Below are 19,287 nucleotides of genomic sequence, written 5' to 3' on the forward strand. Positions count from 1 at the left end.
AGCGAAGTGGGGAGTAGAAGAAGAGAAACTATGAACAGTAGGAAAAAAGGTCAAAGTAGGATACATGAGAGGTGAAGGAGAGCAGAAAGATATGTAGAGAGAGATACAGAAAGGGGATGAGGAGAAAATCGGGAGATTACGTGGAAAGTTGGCAGGAAAAGGAAAAACAGGAATGGGGTAAGAAACAAGGAACATCTGAGAAGGTTGTAATACATGGGGTTAAGTAGAAAGCAAGCAAGGAGAGATAACACTCAAGTGAAGGGATGAAATGAGAAAGAGAGAAGGGAAAAAAGGGCAGAAGACAACACATAATTTATGCACAAGCAACTTGAGAGGAGGAAGGAGGCTGAAAGAGAGGAAACAGGAAAAAGATGGCTGGAAGCCCAGAGGTGAGTTGAAGGTAGCCTGGTTGTCATGGGAGAAGGAGAAAGCATAAAAGTAGGAAAAGGATTTAGGAGATGTTTTGTCCTCATTATAACCCTGACAGTAAACCCGTCAGAGTACCCACAATAGGCTATTACCGTTTCCCGCACACGTCCGGTGGCACTGCTGCCGGATTACCAGTGCTGGTGTAAATACCCATTCATGGAGTCCCATATCAGTGCTGGTAATGACAGTGTTTTTTGTTGGTAGGGTGCCTGCCTTACACCTCTAGCTTTTAGCTGCAGGTAACTCAGGTATCCCACCGGCAAACCCATAGTCAGACAGCCCGTTAAAGTGCCAGTATTCAAGAATACCAGCACTTTAACACCAGACCGGCCAACTCAGAGTGAGGCCCAAAGACCAGGGAACAAAGAGGTGCCCAGATGTACCATGTGGACAGGTCACTTGTCAATCCAGTGCTGTTGGAGAATGTGGCAGCCACCAGCACCCAGCGCCTGTGCACTACCATATCTAGGCCTACAGAGGTCTGATGCTGCCTTAAACAGATGTGGAATTGTGATCAGCAATCCAGGGCCCCTCGAGAAACTGTCACATGGAAGAGGACCTTTGGGAGACCAACTTGCTTACCGGGAAATCACTGAGCGACCAGAGAATGAAGACAACAAAAACCTATTTGGGACAGTGAAACATCAGAGATTGACTAACGTTCATGTGCCCACCAAGAAGTGAAACCCAAGGACTGGAATGACAGACTATGCTCCTTAAGCAAACTTGGATTTCTCATCTTGAGTTTCGTTTATTATTCCCTATTCTTATATCCAGTCCTAGACCCTGGAATACTTTTGTTGTAAAATGAATCCTTCTGAAACTAAACTTTTAGATACTTCATTTGTTTATTTATCCCTCAGTTATGATGACAGAAAACATCTATCTATCCCTGTGATCATCTCATCAATTCATGGCATGGCATCGGCATCAAAGTGGGATATCTTATTCACTATCCCAAAGTCAACATAGAAACAATAAATGGCAGGTAGCATTAGGGTCAACAAAATGGCAGACACCTAATTACTATGTGAGGATTTGATGACCTCAAGGTCCAGCATCTTTTGAACATCTTCGTGAACTTCTCATCATCAGGACTCTGGAAAGTGATACAGTTAAAGTCAGATCACCTTTTCAGGTGGAGTGGCAATCTGGTGTAAGCAGTCCTTCACTCTTGATGGCTTGTTTGAGAAAACATCTCAGAAATAATCTCGAAACTCTAGGCACATGTGTTGACATGGTCTTAGTGCCTCCAGGATCATAATCTGCGAGGTGATTTGAAGAGAAACCTTAGGAGATTTACAGTTGGCAGTGGCCATAGCAACTAACTCACCCAGATCCTTCCAGGTCTTTAACCATTTCACCTTGCAGGAAACTTGTTTTCAGAGGTCAAAAATTGCACCAAAGCCTATCGCCCAACTTTGAAGTTGAGTTGACACACCTGTCAATAATATACACACTTCTGATCATCCTGAACATGACAAAAAGTGTGGCTTACCAGATTGTACACCAGTGTCAACCATTGCATTGTCATTTGGGTGAACTGGGCAGCAGGGCTTACGGCTGTGTCTTCTTTGTTCGACCAGGTTTCTTTGAGCATGCACTGAATGCCTTGTGTCTCTATTCCATAGACAAACTCAAAGGGGGAGAATTTGGTAGAAGTCTTCGAAGTCTTCTACACCATGAAAAAGGCCCATACGATTGGGGCATTCCAGTGTTTTCCATCTTCATCAGCTAGCTCCCCTAGTACGCTTTTTAGGTTTTCCTTAAAGCATTCGAATAAATCATCCATTTGGGTTGGTAGATAGAGGTGCAGAGTGCTTGAATATTGAAAAGGGACGTGGTATGCTCCCTGAGGCAAGAAATTAAGGTTGAGTTAGGATCTTCTTCAGAACTGCTACTTGGGGAAAAGAGCAGTACCAAGTGTGTTGGGTGGTGCTCTTTATAGAGGAAAGGCCCCAGGCTAGTGTGTTGGGTAGTATACAACCACCAGTTCCCTGCTTTAAATGTTACGAGGAGACTCATGAATTCCATCCCCAACTGGGAAAATACAACCTCAATAATCGGTGGTGGCTGAAGATGGATCTCGCCTATATCGCCCTTTAGGTCTTCAGGCAGCTCTCATAGTATTATTTAATATGGAGGAAGATCCCCAACCCAAAGAACCTGTTTCCTATATGGCCATAATTTTTATCAATGCCTTGGTGGTCCTTATGGGGGTGACACCTGTACCTCCCTTAATGCCTCGAAGCTCCCTCCCTATTCACCCACCTCTTAAACCCATCAACCCAATTAACTAACCCTGATCTCTACACCCAATTCCCTAACATCCTCAGCTCCTTTTCCTTCTCAGCTCTTGGCAGCAGGACTCTCTTGTTCCCTCTGGACAGGGATCTTCTCCTACAAACTTTCGAGTCAGCATTAATGCTGCCATGGGTAACAACCCACAGTGCCATATTCCGCTGTGCCCAGTTGGTGAGGGATTCAGTCAGGTCACTGCTATGCAATAGGCACAATTCAGGAATATTTTATTGCAAGGCTTTGGGGAAAGTCTGCCTGCAATCCCGGATTCCTTAAAAAATTGTTAGTTTTGAAACACCATCCTACCTGTCCTACCTAGAAGAGTCAAATCAGGGGCAGTGGGATCTGATCTATATAGTCACGATGAAAGCACTGTTGGAAGAGTTGGATGGAGAACCTGATTGCGCTCCGCCTAAGATCATCCGGCCTAAAGAACGGCCAATAAGTAATTGTGATAGTGGCCGGGTAATTGCTTCTAGTAGTGCACCCTCCGTAGGTTTCACTAGTTGCTCCTTAGCCCAAAAAGATGGTGTGGTAAGATTAGGTGAGATTAATAGACCTGCACAGGTGTCTGGTGGAAGCTGCCATAATCGTGAGTGTGGGAAACAATGGTTCATTGAAAATAAACACCACTCTCCCTTCCTGATCCAGGAATATGTTTTGGACCCTAACAACTCCATTGTACTGACATGGAAGCATTGAAGCACTCACGCACATTAGAAACTAATTTTCCTCAGTCCTACCCTGTCTCTCTGATCTTTGCTTAAATTCACTTTGACAGTAAACAATCACTCACAGACACTGGATTGTTGAGTGTTCTTGTACTTCTTTCTTTTTCTTGGGACCTTTTCAAGTCTTTTGTGGCTTATATAGTCCTTCAGCTGATGCAAAAGGTATTTCCCCCACTGGATGATACTATATGTAATCAAGTCTCTGACCCTATCCTACCCAATGTTCACTTTCTTCCTGCTTCACTTTACTTCTACCCTTACTCCTATCACTGCCTTCTCAGGCAATGTCCTCCCAGCAACTACCTCCATTGACTCCTTGCTCCTGCACCATTTAGCTTGTCCTCCACAATACAGTTAATTCAACCACCTCGCCTCTCCTCATCCCTGCTCTTTGTATCCTCTGCTTGCTCCATTTCTCTCTCTCTGAATCTGTTTCTCTTTCTCTGCCCAAGTCTTACGTTCACCTCTGCTTCACATGCTTCTACCAGCTATTTTCTACTCTCCTCTGTTCTGAGTTCCTCCTCTGCTCCCATTGTTAGCATACACACTCTTCTTTCTGCCTCCTTTCACCATGCTCCCTTTCTGTCTCCCTGTTTGCCTCCATTCTCCACACTTCCCAATCATACTCCTCCATCCTCCTCCTTTCTCCACTCTCCCCTCGATGTCTTCTACTCTGCCACACACCCTTAGTCCAAACACCTCCTCTATAATCTTAACTCCCTCACTGTTCTGCCTCACCTGTCTGCATTTATTTACCCTTAGCGCAGGCTACAAAATGCCACAAAATGTCTAATTTTGTATGGGCCTTCCAGTGTGATTAAATATGCCCGGACATTGAGAGTAAGGCATGCAGACCGCATTTTTGACAGCTGAACATAATGGGGCAACCGTCTGCCTAGTGGCTCGACCACCCAATTCTTTTTCATCTTCATCCCTCATTTTCGACACAGGCCACAGACTGAGGCCAGTGTTACCAGCCAATGGAATGGGATGCTCTCTTTCCCAACAAGTTTTGGTATGGTTTTGATTTCTATGTCACATGGTATCGTGAAGTTTAGAAAGCGAGGCAATGCTCACATACTTGAATCGCCAAGCAAAGCAACTTCCTTCGGCCAAGATTTGCAGTGAGAAGACTGCGGTTTACAGTCTGCCGTCCGCCTGAGATTGTCCACTGCATCGTTTTACTCTTGTTCTTTCAGATTTCAGAACTGTTCTTATCTTGCTAAGGTTGTTCCTGTGAAGCATTGTGGTGCAGGCAGACATGGATAGGGATGGAGTAGGGTTCCAGGGGGTTTCAGCACTCCCTCTGGGAGCGTTCTACATGGAAGGGGTGGTGCTCGCTAGCATTTATGGTCACCTCAGCACCATCCCCTAGCGTTGGACACAGGACTTCCTCACAGGGTGCCCATTGAGGACCAAGGGATTCTGAATCCCCTCATCAGGTTTGGTGCTATCATATGATGTCATGTGGTTCAATCAGGGCCTGGTTAGGCCCTGGGCAAGGAAGGCTCAATCTGGCTGAGCAAGGCCAGTAGAGAGGTGACTCTTCCTGCATGCCACCAGATGGAAAGGTCAGTGCCCTGCTCAGGCTAATGATGTGGAAAGAGAAGAAGGACCCTCATTGGAGATCTAGGAATTTTTCATTCCTTCACAGCACAGTGCCCTTACATGGTCTTATGCATCTCAAAAAGTGCGTAACCAATGACCATGCTACCGGCAGGATATACCAAAGCCGGTATGGTAAGGGCTCCTTTGGGTTACATCGGTGTTAGCATGCCCTAAGAAGCAAACACCAATCCATATTCCCAGACAGCCAGTCCACATTCAATGAGAGCCTTAATAAAGCACTTGTGGCAGGTGGAATTCTTAAGGTGGTCAAGGGGAGACTTTATGATCAGTCAGAGGTCCCAAAAAGGAATTGCAGACATTATTAGAGCCGATATTCAAAGAGGTTCTGCTGAATAACCCATGGCGCTGCGTAGCAAGTATTGCTGGGCTAGAGCAGGAGAGAGACATGTTGAGAATCTGTGTGGCTTTGGTAGCTGACAGCCAACAGCAAACACATCATTTTCACTTGTTTTTCTCATTGGGCTAATATTCCATTATCCAAACACATTCACACATTTTCTGTGAACAATATGCAGTTTATTTACCAGAGGGGGAAAGACAGATGACTAGAGGGCAGGAAAGTGGGTAAGCTGCTCTGCTAGAGAGTAGGCTCGAAGGTGGGAAAGATTTTGGGCTAGATGCGACTGTTGCATTCTGGTTGAAACAGCAGTGACCTAAGCTGTGGTGAGACTGATATTGTGAATTTTCTTAACTCTTATGACATACCCCAACTATCACTTGATCAATTGGCGAGGCTTGAAGAAGAAATTACTGTGACACTAAGACATACATTTGCCTATTTCAAAACTTACTGGGGTTAAGTCGCCGGGTATGGATGGCCTTCTAGCCGAATTTTACAAGTTCCTTCCAGAGTCGGCTATACAACTCTTGTGTGATGTTTACAAGGAGGCCTTTGATTCAGGTTTCTTACCTGGGACGATGCATAATGCGTTAATAACTGTCCTAAAGAAAAAAGACAAATGTCCGACCAAGTGTGAAAACTACAGGCCGAACAGCTTGCTTAATTGTGATTGTAAAAGACTTAAGAAAATACTGGCAATGAGGCTGGAGCAGGTGATTGCAGCTCTGATTCACAAAAACCAAGTCGGATGTGTTGCAGGTACGGCTGTGGCTATATGCGCCGTCTGCTGCTGTCTATTGAACATGTCTATTGAACATGGTCATAGGCAGAGAGTAGCCACTGCTGCAATTTCCTTAGATGCCGAGAAGACGTTTGATCGGTTGGAGTGGGCCTTCTTGTTCTCTTGCCTGAAGAGGATGCGCTTTGGTGATAAGTACAAGCAGTGGGTACATCTTCTGTACAATTGCCCAGCAGCTAGTGTGCTCACGAATGGTCTAATTTCTGATGCATTTACACTCCACAGTGGCATGAGACAGGGTTGTCCCCTCTCTCTGCTATTGTTTATCCTGTCTATGGAACCATCGGCACTCAGCCTGAGAGCGGATGTGAACCTTAGGCCGATAATTGGTAGCGACCGTGACAATTTGATTTGGTTGTACGCTGACGATCTCTTGATCGCACTCCAAGATCCAGTTAGTGGCATTCCCCACTGACATTCAAGAATTCTCAACTGTATCTGGCTATAAAATCAATTGGAGCAAGACGGAGATTCTGCCACTTAATAATCTATGTCTACATGGTGCATGTGCACGTTTTCAATTCAGGTGATGCTGTGATCGTATCAAGTATTTGGGTATCTGGATTGGTGCAGATGTGGTGAGATTGCCTGCATTGAACTTTGGGATGCTCATCCAAAAATTACAGTCTGACATAGACAGGTGGGGCCTCTTACATTTGTCCATGTGGGTAAAAAGTAATTGCATTAAAATGAACTTGGCTCCCGGGTGAACTATCTTCTGTCTATGTTGCCTATCAAGGTTCCTGGTCATGTTTCCAAAACACTAGACAAACTTATGCAACAGTTTATTTGGAGCGGGAAGCCATCCAGATTGGCTATATGGAAATTACAACTCCCGTTGAAAAAAGGTGGGATGAATTTACCCAAGGTCCGTGAATACCATCTCTCATTTTCGACCCGTCATCTTTGTAAACTTCTTGTTCCAAATGAGGAATGCCCACAGTGTGTGAAATGGGAATGTGGCGCGATATCCCAGTTGGAACCCAGAGCTCTGCTGACTTCAAAGAAGGTTAACTAGAAGGGAGCGAATCCTTTGACTGGATTTCTGCAAGAATGTTGGTGTGACATCTCAAAGCGCATGGAGGCCCACCCCTACCTGCGTATAGATGCCTCCATTTGGCTGAATCCAGCCCTAAAAAGCCAAGGGAACGTTTTTTTCTGGCCGGAGTGGTTCCTGGCAGGAATAAAGTACCTACGTGATCTCATTGATGGAGGAAGTTGGATCCCGTACGCACAGCTGTGCCGGACTTATCATATGGCTGGTTGTTCATTCTTTGAGTACAGCAAATTGAAAGGTATTGTCACTGCTAGTCTTATTGGTGATAATTTATTGGAACCAAATTCTGCCTGGTCTATGTTGCAGTTATGTGGAAGTGCAGCTCATCCTGCTGCCACGATGTACGGATTCCTGAAATCTTTCAGGAAGGAAGATTTGATGCTGCCAGTTATCTGGGGAGAGGAGTTAGGAGTTGTTGGCGGTGCTGTTGTGAAAATACCCGATTGGTAAGTCTAGATTGGGGTCTTAGAGCATTGCAAACGAAATTGCTATTTAGGTCCTATTGGACACCAGTTCGGTTGTTTAAGAGACATCTCATGGACAATGAACTCTGTTGGAAGTGTAGGGGTGCTAGAGGTTCCCTTAGTCATCTGATATGGTTTTGTCCTAAAACAAAGAAGTTCTGGGAGTGCATATGTGAGAGGTTGGGCCTGGTTTTGAGTTGTACGATTCCCCTCTCTGCTTCCTTACTGATTCTTGGGGATATTTCAAAGGTTGATGATACCTCCTTTGGGCAGGTGACTTGGATACTCCGTGCCAGTATGATCGCCAAGAGGATGATATTGAAATTATGGAAATCAAGCAGCTCCCTTAACATTGATGAATGGGTGGATGAACTATTGACTGTTTCATCTTATGAAAAGGCAATTTACAAGAATGCGGATGATGTTGAGAAATTCAGGGACATTTGGAACGGGTTCCTGAAGGTCTACAGTTGAATTTCAGTCTCTGTAACTGGAACATGCTCTTGCTGTGTTCATTAATGCATGTACCTTTTTTTTTGATTCTACATTGCTGGATTCATTTGCTAACAAATTGTTTCCTGGTTTTCTGTCCTTTCTGGGTTTCTGACTTCCTTTCTTAACTTTTTTCTACTCTACCTGGCTTGTCTATTTTTCTCATTTGCTGATTTGGTTTTATATTTATTGTTCATTATTTGCTTAGGAACTGTGTTGATCGCTTATGACGTTTGTATTCTGTAATGTTGGAATAAAAATGTTAAATCCGAAATAGCAGTAGGATGTCCCTCTCCCTAGAAAAGAAGGATATCACAAAATGGGTAGGAATGAAAATTCAAAAATTCAAAAACCAACTAAGGGTAAGGAACATTTTTTTACAGCAAAGCATGGAGAGGAAGGAGTGCGGCGACTGGTGCCTCATAGCTCTGTCCGGAAGCGTAATGGGCACCCTGCCATCTGCCTCTCATAGTCTTCATCAAAGCTCTCGTTCTGGGCTACAGTGAAGTGTTTCTTCCAGTCCCCAGCAATCCCTGTGAAGAGAGAAATAAATTAATATGATTCAGAATCATGGAATTTCACCAGAAATGGGCAATGCATATTTCTCCCAGTCCCAGTTCTGAAGGGACCTATGGCCATGTAATTGCGACGCTAGTTTGGGGACCTCTAGTCTCAGCACAGGCCCCGGCAGGCACAGTTGTAGTCTGCCCAACCGGAATGGGTGCCTGTACGTTGCTACCGGCACCCTTCATTTCGGACCGGCAGAATTGTAATGAAGTCTCATTAAAAAAAAATGTCACAATATGTTTTTAAGTTCAATTTCAAGAATGGCTCTATTTTCAGCAAAAAGCCATAAAAGCATACAAAAAAATACAACAGATAGCTTTCACAGTTTAGGTTAAAAAAAAGCATGACATGATTTAAGAGTGCAGTAATTTCAGGGAAACCCTGCCTTTAAAACGTCAGAAAACAATTTGACATACTTTGTGCAAAAATTCAGTTCCAACAAAGTAATAAATACATAAACAGTAATTATTTCATATATACTAAACCCCCCCAATAAATACCCTATAAAAATCGCTATTTTAGGGAAGTTTTCCAAAAACAAACACCAAGATTGGGAGAGTACAGTAGTAACCCATTTTAATATGGCGGGAATAGACTCGCAGCCCCAGATCACAAACGTTTCAAGCACCATGGTGACTTTATAAGGAGGGGTCAAGCATCAAATCCAATGACAGTACAAATTTTAAATCTACATAGTCATGCCCGATAATTTGCGATATTCCTTAAGAAGCCCTCTGCCGATAACTTCCTCCCTGGCAAACTACCGGCCAATCTCTATCACTCCTTTCCTGGGCAAACTCCACACTGAATCTGTTGGTTGTCTCCATGACCACCAGTCTGGCTTCAGAGCAGCCATTTGTATGGAAACTGCTCCCTTGAACACCTGTGAAGACTTGCTCTCTAATCTCAAATCTAACCTTTCTTTTTTCCTCATTCTTCTTTATCAATCCTCTGCCTTCGATACGGTCAACCACGCCATCCTGATAAATTGTCTCCGTGACAAGCTGGGCATCACGGGTTAGGCCCTAGCCTGGTTGACCTCCTTTATTTCCCTCAAGCCCTTCCTCTTTTCTTCTGCGTTCGCTCCCCCTCTCCCCTGCTGATCTGTTCTCTCTTGGCACTGTGCACCTGGCCACCCTCTGTCCTTCGGGCCCAGGTACCTGCTCACCCTGCCACTCTCCCGCACTGCCTCCAGGCCACCCCTTGCACTGGGGTCTGTATCTGTACCCATACAGCCCCCCCTTTTTCTTCCTGCACTTATCAGACCTACCCTGCCTGCTGCCTTAAACCTAGCACTTGCAAATTGCTGGCTGCATTACCACTGTTTGTTGCCTTTATTATTTATTATTGTTATTTATCTGTTTCTCCTCTGCTTCGCACTTTTCACTTCTCCCTCCTTCCATGAACTTTTCCCCTCCCCCTCTTCCATGCACGTGCGCGTTCTCAATGTCACTGGGCCTAGTAAGATCGCTGTTTTGTTCTGCCCTGTTCCCCTCCCTTGCCTTGTCGCGCTCTGAAACACTTGTGTACGAGCGCAATAGAAATAAAATATCAATCAATCAATCAATTCTCTCTGATCAACCCTCCCAGGTCCAACTTGAGTCTTTCTCTCCACCAGCTCTGTCTCTACATGTGATGTTCCAACCTCTCACCCGGGCTCTTCATCTATTGTTTGGCTCCTCTGGCCCACCTCATCTCTACTTTCTCTTCTACTTTCAATGTTATGCAGATGACACTCAGCTCTCCATTCAGGGTCCCCTCAGCCTCCTCTGCTCTCTCGCTCATTCCTGATTGTCTATTCACGGTTCAGGAATGGTGTACCTACAACGATCTCCGCCTTAATGCCAGTAAGACTGAGATCCTTATCATTGGGACCCCTGCTCCACACTTCCCTTTTTCACTATGGCCGCCCACCCTGGGCCCTCTACCCGCACCTTACTGCTGGGCAAAAAAACCTTGGTGTCATCTTCGACTACACCCTCTCCTTCTCTCCCCACATCTGACATCTCTGAGAAGTCCCACTACCAGCTGCACCTCCTCAGAGGTATTCTCCCTTTTCTTAGTTTCCCCCAGAAGCTCACTGACTCCAGAGCCCTGGTTCCCTCTAGTTTGGACTACTGCAACAGCCTCTTTCTAAATATTCCTGCCTCTACTCTTCTCCCTTTGCATCTAATCCAGAACAGGACTGCAGGACTTGTGCTTGGCCTCAAGTCCAGGGAGCGTATCTCTCCAGCTCTGAAATCTCTCCACTGGCTCCCAGAGGATGCAATGATCAAGTTCAAGACCCTCTGCATTGTCCACAAGGCTTTCCCCAGCCAGGAACCACACTAAATCCAACTCTCTCTTCCTAAGCATCTTACATCTCGAGCCTTCTGCTCATCCACCTCCAACTCTCTAAGGGTCAGACGCTTCTCCAGGCAGAGAGTGGGGGGTAGATCTCTGTCTTTGGCTGGGGCCTCCCTCTGGAACAGCCTCCCTCACACTTGAGCAGGACCACCTTACGTTACGGAAGCAACTCAAGACCTTCCTCTTTGCTTCTGATTTCTCTCTCTCTCCCCCCTGTTGCTGCTCCTGTCTGCTGTGCTAACTGGTTACCTGGCCATCCTCTGAACCTCACAGGCACCAGGCTCCTGCATGACCAATAGCCCCTTGCACTACCTCTGGGGCTTCCAGGCACTTAGGGACTGTATATGCAACGCTAGAGTTCAATGCCTCTCTGAACTTACTTGAGCCTCCACCCTTACTGCACTTACCACACTTTTTGCCACTGCACTCCCCCCGCTGAAACTTCTCCTCTTCCTTCTCCCTCGCACTTGCATGATCTGAATGACACAAGGCCTTGTAAAATCGTTTGTTTGTCCTCCCTTTGTCTCCCCTTCCGTGTCTTGTCACACCTAGAAATACTTGTGTATAGGCGGGTTATAAATTACTTATCATATCATATCACACAATAGGGATTAGCGGTGCCTTAGCAAAACTTTACAGCATCCGCCACTGAACGTACACCCTCACTTTGTAATAGTGGTTTCAAGCACCGTAATCTCATCTGTTTCAATGGTTCACACAAGAATAAAAAGTGTACAATTGTCTCTTCTCCCCCTTACACAAGGAACAGAGACCATCCCCACCATGTTTCCACGATTTGGTGAAAGCAGCAATATTTAATGTCTGCATCCTAAAGCTAATGAACAATGCACACACATATGATATCTTCAAATAATCCAAGTAATGTTCCTGGCCAAATTCTGATTTCTATGCTAGATAATTCGATCCCAATTTTAGCATATCAGTCGCGTCCACCATTTTACTCCTGAATAGGGCAATTTCGTTATCCTTTAACCTGGATTTATCAGCCTTCCCAATGGATTTTGGGTCCAACCATAATGCTGCTTCATTGAGGCTAAAGAACACCCATTTCACATGGACAAACAAGGGGATGCTATTGCCTCCTACTAAACCCGTGCATGTATCATTGCGTCACAATATTTCTCTGGGCAATCTGTACTCCATAGCCTTAGCCAATAAAGTACAGGGTGAAATGCCATCTAGTCTTCAATCGGGGACACATCCATTTCCAAATGCAACAGTGCATTGGGGGTGCCTACAGGTAGCTGAAGGATTTGCTATAGGTGTTTATTTACCATGGCAGTTAAAGTTGTTGAGTTGGCATGTACACAGAGTTCCGCACCGTAAAAGACATCCAGGGATCGCTTGTTTGCGGTACAATTCTACTGCTGCAGCAATTGCCCCCCTGACATGCCTTGTATGGAACATTCTATAGGCCCTAGCATATTTCCCCAAAGTGGAGTCCATTTGTATGAAATTTGATTCCCAAGTAATCAATAAACTCGACCTGTTTCAGTCTTTCCCCTCCACTCTACTCATTAGCCTACACAGGGTTTTGCAAACCTGGGGCCTGAAAACAAGAGTCTTTGGGCCTCATTACACGGAAGGCGGTAAGGGTTAACGGTCACCGGTAATGATACCGGTGACCGTTAACCCTTACCGCCTTACTACGAGGTCCCTTTGCGGGTTGTTACTTTAATGCCTGCTTTTTAGCAGGCGTTAAAAACCAACCCGCAAAGGGACCAGGGTGCTAATTGCGGTACCGTAATTGGCACCTTCCCCATTATGCCCTATGGGGAAAAAATGGGAATGGGGAAGGGAAATGGGGGAAGGGGGAATTACTGCCCCGCCAACCTTGGAATAGGGCGGGAATTCCCCTTTCCTCCAAGGCAGTGCCGGTATTTTACCGGCATGGACCAAGGTGCTAATAGCACCTTGGTCCACCGCCTACCGTGTAATGAGACCCTTTGTTTTATTAATATTCAGACTCACATTTTCAGGAAAAGAAATATCCAAGATTAGTTTCAGTATTCCAGGGTGTAGTTGCTAGCAGCACAGGGCCATCTGCATACAGGAGTGCAGGGTAATTGTCTGCCCCCATTCTAGGACAGTCCATGCACTCCTGCATCAACGACACAATAATCTCCTCCATATAAAAGGAAAACAACAATGGGGCTAATAAGCCGCGTTGTCTCACCCTCTGCAGTACTGGAAAAGAATCAGTAACCTCCCCAGCCAGACCATATTATACGGCTGCTCTTCATTATTACTATACAATGGGCCTCATTACAAGTATCTCGGTAAGGCAACAATGGCGCCGGTATCGCTACCGGCAGCATTGCTACCGTACCGTCATACTAAGAGTTCCGCTCGTGGGTGCCCTTGAAGCCACCAGGTCTGACCTGGTCGCCGTAGCGGCACCAGCGAGCAGAACATGATGGTAGCACCGGTACTGTTATTAACGGTACCGGTGCTACCACCCTCCCTATTCCCATTGAGCCCTATGGGGCTCAAATGGAAAATGGGATGTACCGGGCCCGGCACCCGCGAAAAGGGAAATTACCGGGTGCAAGTTTGGAGGTAGCCTTGCCGGTTATTATCCATTAAATGACAATTCATTTCCAGTTTAAGTTTATGGATAAAAGTCAGTGATCACTGGACTGTATATTCAATACGTCAAAGCCATCTACCTTTCACGAGTCCTTAGCCATTATCAGTATGTCATCTATTCTATTACTGAGCTGCCATTTACCCCCGAAAATGTATGATGAGCAGGCTGATCTGATCTTTTTTTCCAATTATATTGATTGTACATGTTGTTTACTTTCATGTTGGAACGCTAAAATAGTTATTGTTACTACAATGGTGCACTGTAAGGAAAAATGGACTGCACTTATTTCAACAATGCCATTGATTTCAACAGAGATGATGTGCACCAGTTTTAAATGTGGTAGTATAGTACTAATTTCAACAGTGACACTAATTTCAACAATGTCACCAGTCTTAAATGATGCTAACATGAAGCATGTGCTATACTAGTACTGATGTGTGGCATTGAGGGTAACCCAAAGGGAGTTCGCTTTAGGGGCTTCGGGCATGAACATATTCATATTTCAGCATGTGCATAGCTTGCCTGGACAGCTTTGCCTGTAAGGGTTTGATTCAGTAAAAGCAGAAAAACTGAGAATTAAAGGGTCAGCAGCCGGCTTTGCGCACTAAGTAGATGACAGGCCTTGGGAGTGAACATAGCATTGTCCAGAAGTGGAGGAAGAAAGGATGGCATTTTCTTCCGACCACAGGAAGATATGGGTGCAGCTTGCCAAAAGTCAGAAGAGGTGAGATGGTGCTACAAGACTCTTGAATATTCCCAAAGGGTCTGTCACATGTTTAATGACACACAAAGGCTAGGGAAGGAAATGACATCGCCTGGGAGGTGGATAGAAATGCCCAGCATCTATAGGTCCTGGGCTGGGTTTTGAAAGAAGAGGTATAAGCAACTGCAAGCCAGGGGGCAGGGCTCTTTGACCTACTGCTGAATCCATGATGGGCTGCTGCCTGTTGACGATTCCACAAAGCTTGTGGGCCGATGAAATTTACAAGGGTTACTTTTGACCTAGGCTTTCCGCATACGTCTGTGGCCTGGTTTTCCTGCCCTGTCCATCGCATTTAAACGAACAAGGTTCAGATTCCACAAGATCTGATTGAGAAAAATAGAAACTGGGGCTGCGTCTTTCGAATTTTGAAAGGCGTTCTTTGCTTGTGAGGGCCAAGCTGTAACTGTGTCATGGGAGCCTAAGGCATGTTGTCATGCCTTGCTGGGCTTTGAAGGTTGCTGTGAGAGGGACTGTTATCTTTGTGCCCATACCGCAGAATGATCTGGGATCTCAAGCCAGAAGGTGGGGCTGCTGTCGACTAGTGCTAAGACAGATGCTGAGATTACAGGCAGGCCGTCGGAGCTGGGGTCGGAAAGGGTCTCAAGTAAAGTTGCAAGTGAGTATTAATTGGGATTGGAAAATATTAGGAATTTCTTGAAAATGGTGATTCTGGCAAGGCCAGACTGACCTAAAAGGCAATTCCCTTTTTCTTCATGGTACCTGGAGAGCAAAGGAGCTGCCTGGGTCTAAATTGACTATGGGAATAATTCAGCTATGAAGAAAATCCATTATCTCTAATCTCAGAATAACCTGACTCTTAGTTAGATGGGTAGATATGGCAAATGAAGGGGTGTCTCAATTTCATCCCCAAACTACTAATAGTATACAAGGGAGAATTGGTAAGGTATGATTTCTGTAGTAGATACACTATTAATGAATACTAAATAGCTTTTAGAACCCAAAGAAAACCGTCAGTGTGAAATTGCATGTTCTGTTTTTTTCTCACCACAAAATGCATGTTTGAAGTGATGTCCTGCTGATGATTTTGAAATATGTTATACATGTAAATGTCTCATTTGGCCTCATTACAACCACGCCGGTCCGGTAACAACCGGCACCGTTGTTAGCGGACCGACATAGTACGACTCTGCGGGCAGGCACCTTCCAGCCCGCCAGGGTCAGAACTGGCGGGCGGAACGGCGCCAGCCCGCAGAGTTTCACGGAAGCACCAGCACTGTTATTAACGTTGCCTGTACTTCCGTGGTCCCCATTCCCATTGAGTTCAGTGGGAATATGGATTAACATTTACCAGCGCCTGACTTCCCGGAGCGCCGGGGTCGTAATCCCCCTGTGTTTCTGCCAAGCCAGGTGCTGGTAAATATTGAAAGTCCGACAGCAACCCGCCAGTAGCACCAGCAGGGTTACCGCCGGACTTGTAATGAGACCCGTTGGGCCTCATTACGACCGAGGCGGAACTGGTTAACGGGCTCTGCTAAAGGAGGCGGACCCGTTAAACCCGTTCCACCTCATTACAAGCTCCCCTCGCGGGACCCGGTGAGTAACGCCTGGTCAAACCAGGCGTCCTTACCGGGTCCCGCGAGGGGAAGAGGGAGCAAACAACGGGCTGCTCGTAATCGGCCCGTTCTTTGCACCCTCTCCCATTCCCATTGAGCCCTATGGGGGCTCAGATGGGAATGGGGAAGGTCCGGGCCCGGGTTCCTGGAGGGAGGAATTACCGGGCCCTCCGAACTCAGAATGTCCCGGTAATTCCCCATTCTGGGAACCCGGACCCAATTTCGGCGGCAGCCATGCCGCCAATAGCGGTATGGCTACTGCCGAAGTCGTATTGAGGCCCATTGTGTTGAAGATGTGCATATATAGATGAGAAATTATAAGTATGTGTAGCAGTCTGTTATTGTGTGGCCTGGTCAATTTGTAAAATATAGTGTGGTATGATATGGTAGGATCTAATAATACCCAAAGTCAACTGTATAGCAGACCCTTGCAGGCATTGGGGCATAGAGTAGATTTAACCCTGCTACAATGATATATGGCAATCAGGGCCAAGATATGTAGATAGGTTCATTGAAAATGGAAATCAGCAAAGGAAGCAGTATTAATAAAATGGGAAACATAATGTAACATATAGCCCTCACTCCTATGTTCAAGCCTCCCCACAGGGAGATCCTACACAGAGGGCACCATTCCACGCTCCCCACCTCATCCTGTAATCGGAGTTCAGGGGAGACACTAAGAGGAATCAGTTTCCTGAAAGAAACCAAAATAGGTCCGGCCAATATAAATCCAACCAGTACCGGCCTACAATTCAGAGGGATGATTTTAGGGATCTGGATAGATTCCAGTTCTTAGAACCACAAATGAAAATATTAGCTAAGCAGATAGCAAAGTGAAAATGTTATCTTAGCAGATAGAAAGACTGTGCAGAGGGCCACAACAGCAACTGAGTGAGAATGCAGAGCATAAGAGTGACATTGCACAAGGCAGTAACAAATGAATAATCAGCCCGGCTTCCCACACTGAAGGCACCAATGAAACAGAATTGGCTGAACAAATTGAACTGCTTAGTGATTAAAAATTAAGAAAACAACCAAATGATGATAACATAGGAAATAAAAACACAGACAAGAAAGGAGTGTGGTTTAATCTAGAACCAAGCCAAACTATTCAGGTGTGTAAAAATAAGGAAGAGGAACGGAGAAATGCACAGGAGGATCCTAAAGAGCAAAGGATCAAAAGACGATCTAAAAAGAACATACCACATGAAAAAGAAGGGGCACCTATTTCTGAGCAATTTAAAGCCAGTGACAAAGTGGGCCATTATGGGGTTAACGGTGCACTGAATGCATTAGCATAGATGAAAGAGAAGTGAATGAAATGATAGGTGAAAACAAAAAAACAGGTGATAGGTTTTCATTGCCAGATAATTCTAATAGTAGACATATTTCCACAGAAATGAAAATTCCCAAAAGGGCATTTGCAGGTGATTTCCCAGAGGAGTATTTCAAGCCACAGATGTTCCAAGAGGTGGGATTGACAGGCATGGTACTAGAGTCAGGTGAGTTTCAAACACAAAATAGTTGTGCACCAGAGTGGAGGTAAGTGAAAGAGATCAAAATGATGTGGAGAGAGCAAAGAAGGGTTGGGATGAGAACTCAAGAGGCCCCACTATTCAAGGGGGCCAATCATTGGCAAAGCTGTGAATGCATTTTCAGGACAGAAAAATAAACAGAGAAATTGAAAAAGAGATGGTCAAAAAGGGGGGTAAAATGTCATTCCAAATGCCCCTTTGTTTGGCAAAAAGCCGGACAGGCCAAGAGAAAATAAGCCCTAAGATTAGCAACAACTCACATTTCCTATGTATACTTGAGGAATGTGAAGACAGATATTATGCCCCTGCTACAATTGAAGAACAATGCAATGTGTTTGCAATGGTGGATACAGGCGCACAGGCAATTGTGATGTCAAGCAAACTGTTGGAGAGCATAAATGGAGACTCCCACAAGACATGTTGAAATTGAGACAGATTGAAGGCCCTGTGCACAATTTCAATGGGGAAGAAATACCAGTGGTAGGTGCTACTGAAGTTGACATCAAGGTAGGGAACCATAGACTGAGGCCAGAGGTGGTGGACACGCACATTGAGGAGGCCCCATTCCTATTAGGGACAAATTGTCTAATTGATGAGCTAAATGGATTACTGTGGTCTTTGGCCAAGGAGCCGCAGAAACCTCAAAAGGTGGTTAGCCAGGTTAGCAATACAAAATAATGTCACACCGTTGACAGGTTAGAGAGAGCAGTGGAGGTACATCTTCAAAATGGCTGTGATATCACAAGGGCGGTGGTAACAGCAAATCCCCTTTTCCATGGAGTCCCATAGGACTCAGTGGAAATGGGGACTTGGAAGCACTGTTGCTAACAGTGCCGGTGCTTCCGTGACGACCATGCCCGTAGCAGCCTGAAAACACGGCAGGTCAGGCCTGCTGGGGGATTTGATGCCCCTACCAGCATTGTTGTAGTATGGCGGTCCATAAAGGGTGCCTTGTTTCCTGACCGCCATATTCGGAATGAAGGCCATTATACACACAATGAGTATGGTTTTAGATTTCTTGAATCAGAATGTTTGGTCTAGACTGGGTGGGACAGCATCTGAATTTCAGGATAGAAGACAAGCCTGCCATTGTGCGAAAATAATGCCATATTTAGTTGAGCTTCAAGTGAAGAAGGATGTTACCATTCCCTCATTCACAAGGTAATTCACAATGGCATTGAAGTACAGGAAGGGACACAAATTGAAGGAGCCCTTTGCATTTGTGTGGCTCAATGAATCCAAGAGACAGCAGGTGCTAGAATGTGTATATACACCCTTAGTGAAAGTTGGGGAGGGTCCCATCTGAATACTGGTGAATATCAAAGTAGGTCAGGACATTTACTTGGAAGAGGGTACACCATACTACACTGCAGATGTAAACAACTCAGTGATTGGGAATATTCCTGAAAGCTATGTTACCTTAGAGGGAGAACTTTAGATTCTAAACCAAAGGGGATTTTAAGAATTCAGTCAGTTTATCCTTATGAGCCCATTGGAGTCATATTTGACTCCTCTCTTTCCTTCCTCCTCCACATTCAGGACATTGCCAAGAAGTCCAACTTTCAAATCTCCCTTCTTAAAGGAATTCTCCCTTTTGTCACTTTCTCCCAGAAGCTCAATGTTACCAGAGCTCTGGCTCTCTCTAGGCT

General features: G+C 45.3%; 1 protein-coding gene across 1 annotated transcript in view; it reads right to left on the bottom strand.

Moving 5' to 3' along the window:
• Window positions 1-1,255: 1,255 nt before the first annotated feature.
• Window positions 1,256-19,287, bottom strand: part of LOC138581042 (sulfotransferase 1 family member D1-like) — a 231,763-nt gene continuing 213,731 nt past the window's right edge. Inside the window, exon 8 of the mRNA XM_069652070.1 lies at window positions 1,256-8,775. Within this exon, the coding sequence (XP_069508171.1) occupies window positions 8,663-8,775 (113 nt within the window). The 3' untranslated portion in view covers window positions 1,256-8,662. The remainder of the gene's footprint in view (window positions 8,776-19,287) is intronic.

This window comes from Ambystoma mexicanum, chromosome 3p (genome assembly GCF_040938575.1).
Source record: "Ambystoma mexicanum isolate Mex_15411 chromosome 3p, UKY_AmexF1_1, whole genome shotgun sequence".
Lineage (NCBI taxonomy): Eukaryota > Metazoa > Chordata > Amphibia > Caudata > Ambystomatidae > Ambystoma > Ambystoma mexicanum.